We start from the raw sequence: 9,005 nt of genomic DNA, 5'->3' as shown, positions 1-9,005 counted from the left end.
ATAATTGGAAATTGCGGCAATTTGAAACGACAAAATTGAACAATCAAAATGGGAAGAAGAATGAAAAAGAAACAAAAATTGATCAATATGGAAGAATAAAGAAGAAATTTGAAAGAATGAGATGTTTTTGTTCTTATGTTCGGGGTTCTGGAATGGAAGAAATTTTATGAATGTAAATGATGAATTTAAGGACATCCAGATGAAAGAAATTTGATGTAAAATTTTATTTGTTATAAGTCTTGTAGTGTAAATTAATTAAAATTGAACACCTTAATATAAAAAAAAAATTAAATCATTTGTTGTTTAAAAAAAAAATTAAAAGTATTAAAAGTTACCTTATGATTAATATTAACTCTTTTATTTTAAGAAAAAATTTACTTATTTATTTGACTTTTAATGTTACTTATGTATATTACATTTTGATTAGTTGAAATCATGAGAGAATGACGTAGGCCTCACCGTTTTTAATAGATTTTGAACAATTTTCTTAAAAACCCTATATTTAAGCTTTAGATATTACATTTAAGAAACCAAACAACATATCATAGATGTATATATATAGAAAAATCTAAGCACAAAGCGTGCCGAGATCCACACAAAATACAACCCAATCTCTTAATACGGATATCAAACCAAACAAAATGAAAAAACAGTCAACAACAAACCAAATAAGAAAAGTGTAAAACACACAAACCATCAAACCAAATTGAAAACAACAACAGGAATCCAATAAAATCCTCTACAACTCCAAACAAACGAGATAGGATTTAACCATCAATGATTTAAATCAAATCCAAAATATTTTGCAATGATTTGAATCATATACATGTTCATCACTCATGGCTCATCAACCTCCATGTCCAATTCACTGTCTGAATCGCTATACTCTTCTTCTGCACATAACAATTCAATGTGTTAGAAAACATCAGGAATTTTATGAGAATACTGGCTTTAGTAAAAAACGTAACTTATTTACTAAATTACGGAAAAATCTTAAAATTACCGTTAATTCGATGCACAAAATCTGATTCAAAATTAGGAACATGAGCTATCTTATACCAATCTTCACCTGTTCTTGAGTCGAGTCGGTTCTCAAGCCCAGGACATCTATCAATACTTAGTTTCTGCAAGTTTTCGAGTTGCTCAAAGTTGTCTGGTAGTGAGGTTAACACAGGAAACTTACTAATTTCTAATTTCTGAAGAGATAGCGTGTTTCCCAACCAGTCTGGCAAAGATCTAAGAAAAGGAAAATCTGTCAGAGACAAATTTTCCAGCGAGGGAATGTGTTCTAAGCCGTTATATAACCTGCGCCTTTTATCCGCACCCATGATAGTCACTTTACGAAGGGAAGTTAACATGTTCATATTAGCTGGTAAAATGAGTTTGGGACAATAATGTATTTGAAGTCTCTGAAGACTAGTTAGGGCTGTCGTACTTTGGGGCAAGGATTTTAAGCTATTGCAAAGTGCAAAGCCCAAAACTTGAAGAGAACTCGAAGACATGTTAGGAATGGACTCAAGATTACCACAACATGAAATGTAGAGTTTCTGTAGGGAACTGAGAGATCTGAGTTCATTAGGTAGTACCGTGATTTGATGAAAGCCTTCAATCATAAGTTCTGTGAGGTTAGGCATCTTACCTGCAATATCTCTCAGGAAAGATGCACCATGATCATTAAACTCTTCAGTTTCTCCTCCAACATAAACTTCCTTAACAGAGGGAAGGCTTGGAAGTTCAAATATAGGGATACTCTGAATGCTTAACTTAGAAAGTTGTGAGAGCATCTCTACTCCTTCGATTCTCAGCACACTCTTTAAATTAGGTAAATCATATAGTGTCATTTCCGTTAATGACGGAAAAGCGTTTTCGGTTGAAATTTCATAAGGTGAATCATCAATGTACTTCACATTTGTCATTTGAGATAAATAAAGAGTGGTTAACAAAGGTAATTTACCAAGTGGAGGAAGTTGACTACAGTTTATGCAATTCATGAGTTTAACATCAACCAAACGTCCCAAAATAGAAATATCTGTCATCCAGTTTGGAATATTCATTCCGCCGTAACGGCTCAACCCGAAACCCTTGAGACCTTCATGAGGCCTAAGGGCTTCGAGAACTTCCTCAGCAGAATTGGTATTGCGAGCCCAGGTCAAGTGTAAGCGATTTAATCGCATACTACTTAAGTTAGGTTCTCTAACATCCCCTCCATTTCTCAAATTCTGAAGGCCTTTGATGTGTAGGTTGTCTCCTGGTTGTAAGTTGGGTAGATCTGCTAGGCTAAACCCAGCATTTGGACGAACAGTGAAAGTTGTAGAAGGCATTGTAGTGAATGAAAGTTTATTGATGATTGTGTGAATGTAAGAGGATATATCTGTGTGATTGATTATGTATGCTTCTCATCCCTTTATATACTTGGCTGCCTCTACTAAACAATCATATTATTGGTATGCCATTACCAACCCACTAACCATGTGGATGATAACGAGAACATAAAAAATAACGAGAATGTCTTTTCATTAAATTATGTATCATAAAAGTTTGAAGAAAAAATAATGATATTTCAATGCTCCATATTTTCAACAATCCTATTTATAGAACTTAAATACCCTAACTAATAGTTAACGTGTTGCTTCTAAATTCTAATAATATAGTAAATTGTATACAATACACTAAAAATGGTAGGACCTCCTTCCTAGACCCTACATATGTGGGAGCTTTAGTGCACCGGATTTGCCCTTTATAGCAAATTGCATCATAATCTGATGAAGTTGATAATCCTCCTGGATAGTCAACGATTAAATTATAGTCAACGATAATCACATTATATTTTGTCCCCTAAGTTTTAAAATATTGCGATTTTGACCCCCTAATTAAAAAATGGCAAACCACCCCCCTATAATTATTGCAATTCCAATTAGCATAGAAAGTTAACAAAGTGGTGTAAACAAGTGTGTGAAACTACCAATAACAAGTATGGTCTCCTTAAACAACATATTTTCAAGTCACCAATATAAATTAGTTAAATGCAATTTTCTCATTATATATTAAAGAATGACCAAGGAAATGTTAAAAAATGACCAAGAAGAAATAGTTTTTAATTAAAAATAACTAAAGCAATTTCCACATTCAGAACTAAATCATTACACCCACAAGATAACTAAACAGGACAAAGAGTGTCGTATGTTTTTAACTTTGAAAAAGTGTACGTTGTTAGTTGTTCTATTACAAGATATGTTTTTTTTTTTTTTTTTTTTTTATGTTAAATTGGTACTAAGAAGAATCGAACTTGAGACTAGAGGAGTAGCACACTCTAAGGATAACAACTATGCCTACAACGATGTTCCTTCATACTTTGAATGGATTTGAAATTGATCTTTCATAGAACAATAACCATATAAGGCAAAAGATCATTGATTATTAATCAAAGTTTCAAACGACACTTTTTGATGTGCTGGCAATTCACAACATCTCTTTCACACCTCTATGTAAAGGAGTGAAGACTTAGAGGATGGCAAGACTCTACAACAATTTACAAGCGCCAAAACTCCGCTGAAATTGTTATGCATCAAAAGTTCACTTAGAATTTCTTATCAAACTTTCATATCTTAGAAATTCTATAGTCTTAAGAGACTGTATGTGATTTATATTGTGAACACGACTAATTGTATATCAAGTGTTCAACCTCAAACATTTTTCTTTGAAATTATGTTTGAATAGAAGTCTCTTGCAGTTGTGCTTGAGCATAAGAAGTCTCTTGATTGTGTTCAGGAGCATAGGAAATCTCTTGCAGTTGTGCTTGAGTAGTTTGAAGTCTCTTGCTAGTTTTAGCAGTGAGTAGTCGTAATCAGATATTACATTTTAGTAAACTCTCCTTAGAAATGCAAGGGGGACATGACTGACTTCCGATTTGTGGAAGAATATGTATAATTGCATTTAGAATCTGAACATCACTTCAGAAACTGTACTCTATCTGCTTCTGATCAGTGATTTTTGCTTTGAAAAACATCATAGACTCATCAATGTCCTAAAAATAATCTAAAATGAATATTAATGACTGGCGTTTAAGAATTTTAAATATGATCACATAATATTAAAATTTTGGGCAGATAGATAGATAAAGGTGAATAGCATATCTTGTTTTAGGTCCCTACATATGTATTGAACTTGTTCTCACTACTTTGATAAAGTAAAAAAACACGAATTAAACAAAACAAAACAAAAAATTGGATGGAATGATTATGGGTTTCATGTGTATAACAAATATGGTCTCCTTTTTCCCCTAAAGAAAAAGTACAGTCTCCTTAAACAACATATTTTTAGGATACCAATATAAATCCAATTGAGATTAATTGGAATAGACCCACATTCTAAAACAAGTTTACACTATCAACCAATAAAAATTATCCAATTAAACACCTCCTCTTAAGTGTTAAAAAAAGAAAAATCAAATAAAATTTTTATAATAAATGCGTTCAACCCACGTTTCTAATTTTTACATTTGATTCCTAGTTTTCAAGGGTCCATCTCTGTGGAAACATACCGTGATTGGAGAGAATAAACATTTTTCTTAAGGAATACAGTTAAGACATATCTACAAAGAATACCAAAAAATCAAACTTGTGACAATTACGAGTTGCTCCGTTTGAAGTAACATGATTTTGTGATTCAATGTCTTAACAGTGCAATTGCAAAACTTGATTTATTGGGAGAAGGATGCACTATGTGTGATGCAGACTGTAAACTAAAAAATCAAATGTCAAAATTAGCTCTGTTGATAAGGATATTGCATATTATATGCAGGGGTCGGGGTTCGAACCCCGGACACTCCATTTCTCCACATTCATATGTGTTAGCTCTAACCACTAGGCTACTTGACCAAAAAAAAAACGTGGGTTGAGTGAATTTATTGTAAGATTTTATTAGATTTTTTCTCTGTTTTTTTTTTTTGACAAAATAAAATAAATTCATTCATTCAAATTGAAATAGTACATCGATATAATGCAAATTCGCTAAAAACAAAAAGAATGAATCTGTGGTGAACAGGCTCACAACATCCATGTTAATAGCATAAAACGGCAAAGTACAAATGCCTACACATATGACTATATTTAAATATCCGGAATAATCATCTTTCCGGATCTGCAACGTGGATGACGCCAAGTCATTGATTGGATCTGCACTGTATTGAAACTGATCTGACAATCTGAACAGATCAAATACATGAGAGAAACAGAAAAACAAACAACGTCGCACAAGGACGATGAACAACCAACGTCGCACGAAGACGACGAAATCACAAAATAAAAAACGAAATAGATGTGAAAATCACTTATTTCAATGAAAGTGAAAGTGAAAAACGAGTTAGAGGGGTGATTTCGGGTCAAAAATTGACCCTAAATCACCCCTCTTTGGTGGATGAAGGAGAAGAAACTAGGGTTTTGGTGACGGCTCACAAAAGAGATAAAGGAAAAGAGACCGGAGGTGGATGGTATCGGTAGGTTTTCACAAAATTTTGCGTTCAGATTTTTTCTTTGTTTATACCTTAAGATAAGGTGTTTAATTTCCTTAAAAAAAAGATAAGGTGTTTAATTAGATGATTTTAAATGGTTAACAGTGTAAACTTGTTTGCCAGTCTATTCCAATTAATCTCTATTATTAATAGCTTTTGAACGATTTTCTTAAAAATCCTATATTTAAGCTTTCGGATATTACATTTAAGAAACCAAACAACATATCATAAATATATATAGAAAAATCTAAAAAATCCACACAAAATACAACCCAATCTCTTAATACGGATATCAAACCAAACAAAATGAAAAAACAGTCAACAACAAACCAAATAAGAAAAGTGCAAAATACACAAACCATCAAACCAAATTGAAAACAACAACAGGAATCCAATAAAATCCTCTACAACTCCAAACAAACGAGAGAGGATTTAACCATCAATGATTTAAATCAAATCCAAAATATTTTGCAATGATTTGAATCATATACATGTTCATCACTCATGGCTCATCAACCTCCATGTCCAATTCATTGTCTGAATTGCTATACTCTTCTTCTGCACATAACAATTCAATGTGTTAGAAAACATCAAGAATTTTATGAGAATACTGGCTTTAGTAAAAAACGTAACTTATTTACTAAATTATAGCAAAATCTTTAAATTACCGTTAATTGGATGCACAACATCTGATTCCAATCTCAAACTCAATATAGGAACATGAGCTATCTTATACCAATCTTCACCTGTTCTTCTTGCGAGTCGGTTCACAAGCCTAGGACATCTATCAATACATAGTTTCTGCAAGTTTTCGAGTTGGTCAAAGTTGTCTGGTAACGAGGTTAACTTAGGAAACTTACTAATTTCTAATTCCTGAAGAGATAGCGTGTCTCCCAACCAGTCTGGCAAAGATCTAAGAGAAGGAAAATCTCTCAGAGACAAATTTTGCAGCAAGGGAATGTCTTCTAAGCCGTTATATATCCCGCGCCTTCTATCCCCACCCATGATACTCACTTCACGAAGGGAATTTAACATGTTCATATTAGCTGGTAAAATGAGTTCGGGACAATAGTGTATTATAAGTCTCTGAAGACTAGTTAGGGTTGTCACACTTTGGGGCAAGGAATTTAAGCTATGGCAGATTACAAAGCTCAAAATTCGAAGAGAAATCAAACCATAAAATACATTATTAGGAATGGACTCAAGCTTATTACAATCTATTATGTATAGTTCTTCTAGGGAACGGAGAGAGCTGAGTTCATTAGGTAGTACCGTGAGTTGATGAAAGGCGTCAATCATAAGTTCTTTGAGGTTAGGCATCTTACCTGCAATATCTCTCAGGAAAGATGCTTCATGATCAATATCCTCTTCAGTTTCTCCTCCAACATAAACTTCCTTAACAGAGGGAAGGCTTGGAAGTTCAAATTGAGGGATACTCTGAATGCTTAACTTAGAAAGTTGTGATAGCATCTCTACTCCTTCGATTCTCAACACCCTCTCTAAATTAGGTAAATCAAATAGTGTCATTTCCGTTAATGACGGAAAAGCATTTTCGGTTGAAATTTCATAAGGTGAATCATCAATGTACTTCACATTTGTCATTTGAGATAGATAAAGAGTGTTTAAAAAAGGTAATTTACCAAGTGGAGGAAGTTGGCTACAGTTTATGCAATTCATGAGTTTAACATCAACCAAACGTCCCAAAATAGAAATATCTGTCATCCAGTTTGGAATATTCATTCCCCGGTAACCGCTCAACCTGAAACCCGTGAGATCTCTATGAGGCCTAAGGGCTCCGAGAACTTCCTCAGCAGAATTGGTAGAATTGGTATTGCGATCCCAAGCCAAGTGTAAGCGATTTAATCGCATACTACTTAAGTTAGGTTCTCTAACATCCCCTCCATTTCTCAAATTCTGAAGGCCTTTGATGTGTAGGTTGTCTCCTGGTTGTAAGTTGGGTAGATCTGCTAGGCTAAACCCAGCATTTGGACGAACAGTGAAAGTTGTAGAAGGCATTGTAGTGAATGAAAGTTTATTGATGATTGTGTGAATGTAAGAGGATATATCTGTGTGATTGATTATGTATGCTTCTCATCCCTTTATATACTTGGCTGCCTCTACTAAACAATCATAGTAATCATTTTATGTAATTATATATTATTGTTATGCCATTACCAACCCACTAACCATGTGCATGATAATGAGAACATTAAAAAGAACGAGAATGTCTTTTCATTAAATTATGTATCATAAAAGTTTGAAGAAAAAATAATGATATTTCAATGCTCCATATTTTCAACAATCATTTAATACATAATAAATTAATAATTAATCTAACACACTCAATAAGTGTACACTAAACATATTTTTTTTTTTAAAAACTCTTCAAAGTTGTGTGTATGTCAGTTAAAAAATATTTCAGTAGCTTTTGCAAAAAGAAATATAATTATTGCAATTCCAATTAGCATAGAAAGTTAACAAAGAGGTGTAAACAAGTGTTTGAAACTACCAATAACAAGTATGGTCTTCTTTTTAGTTTTTTATTTTACAATACAAATATGGTCTCCTTAAACAACATATTTTCAAGTCACCAATATAAATTAGTTAAATGCAATTTGCTCATTATATATTAAAGAATGACCAAGGAAATGTTAAAAAATGACCAAGATGAAATAGTTTTTAATTAAAAATAACTAAAGCAAATTCCACATTCAGAACTAAATCATTACACCCACAAGTGTCTTAGGTTTTTAACTTTGAAAAAGTTTACGTTGTTAGTTGTTCTATTACAAGATATGATTTTTTATTTTTAAGTTAAACTAGTCCATTTAAATTGGTACTAAGAAGAATCGAACTTGAGACTAGAGGAGTAGCACATTCTAAGGTCTTAAACCTACACCACCAGATCAACTCAACGACTTCTTATTATATAATAAAACAATGGATATTCATTTTTAAATTGGAATAATATGAAGGAATATGCCTCACGTCGGATAATATGAAGGAATATGCAAAGACTTGGCATTATAAATAAAAGTATTGTGTGTTAGTATTTGTTGCGCCAATAGTTTGTGTGTTTTGCTATAGCTAGCGTACATTTACTATTCAGTATCTGTAATTATCGATTATAGTGAATTCTTTTCAGTAGCTCTACCCATGGAATAGTCAGCACATTGCTGGATACCACGTTAAATCTTGTGTCGTTTTTCATTATGTCTTTTACTATTATTGTCATTATTCTCGCGTCCTGTTATAACAAACTAGAATCAAAAGTTGGTTCCGATTTGTTAGGCGGGAACGATGACTGGAGGTAAAAGTTTGAAACTCGACAAGTTCACTAGGAGGTATAATTTTCGTTTGCGGCAGATCAAGATTCGGGCGTTGCTTAAACAGCAGGGTCTATGGACACCTTTGTTAAAGCCTGCGCCAAACCCTCTACCAGCTGATATTGAAACTCTGGTAGAGAAGGCACATTCTACGATGCTCCTTGCTTTGG

At 33.1% G+C, this 9,005-nt stretch overlaps 2 protein-coding genes across 2 annotated transcripts; both read right to left on the bottom strand.

Annotated features, from left to right (window-relative positions):
- Positions 1–521: 521 nt before the first annotated feature.
- Positions 522–2,443, bottom strand: LOC11440628 (putative disease resistance protein RGA4). The gene is made up of 2 exons (XM_003619287.3): positions 1,004–2,443; positions 522–893 (listed from the first exon to the last, which is right to left on the bottom strand). Exons 1-2 carry the CDS (start codon positions 2,319–2,321, stop codon positions 838–840), a joined length of 1,374 nt encoding a protein of 457 aa, XP_003619335.1. The 5' UTR covers positions 2,322–2,443; the 3' UTR covers positions 522–837.
- Positions 2,444–5,713: 3,270 nt separating this feature from the next.
- Positions 5,714–8,176, bottom strand: LOC11437701 (putative disease resistance protein RGA1). Its single transcript, XM_003619286.4, has 2 exons — positions 6,178–8,176; positions 5,714–6,067 (listed from the first exon to the last, which is right to left on the bottom strand). The coding sequence occupies exons 1-2, from the start codon at positions 7,523–7,525 to the stop codon at positions 6,012–6,014; spliced, it is 1,404 nt and encodes a 467-aa protein (XP_003619334.1). The 5' UTR covers positions 7,526–8,176; the 3' UTR covers positions 5,714–6,011.
- Positions 8,177–9,005: the final 829 nt, after the last annotated feature.

Source organism: Medicago truncatula, chromosome 6 (genome assembly GCF_003473485.1).
Source record: "Medicago truncatula cultivar Jemalong A17 chromosome 6, MtrunA17r5.0-ANR, whole genome shotgun sequence".
Lineage (NCBI taxonomy): Eukaryota > Viridiplantae > Streptophyta > Magnoliopsida > Fabales > Fabaceae > Medicago > Medicago truncatula.
The sequence above is the reverse complement of the archived record's forward strand: the minus strand, read 5'-3'. Positions and strand labels throughout refer to the sequence as shown.

Excerpts from the sequence above, each read along its gene's own strand:
- LOC11440628 (XM_003619287.3), bottom strand. The coding sequence starts at position 2,321 with ATGCCTTCTACAACTTTCACTGTTCGTCCAAATGCTGGGTTTAGCCTA. Across the intron at positions 894-1,003 it reads TTTTGTGCATCGAATTAACG|AAGAAGAGTATAGCGATTCA; the intron begins GTAATTTTAAGA and ends TGTTATGTGCAG.
- LOC11437701 (XM_003619286.4), bottom strand. The coding sequence starts at position 7,525 with ATGCCTTCTACAACTTTCACTGTTCGTCCAAATGCTGGGTTTAGCCTA. Across the intron at positions 6,068-6,177 it reads TGTTGTGCATCCAATTAACG|AAGAAGAGTATAGCAATTCA; the intron begins GTAATTTAAAGA and ends TGTTATGTGCAG.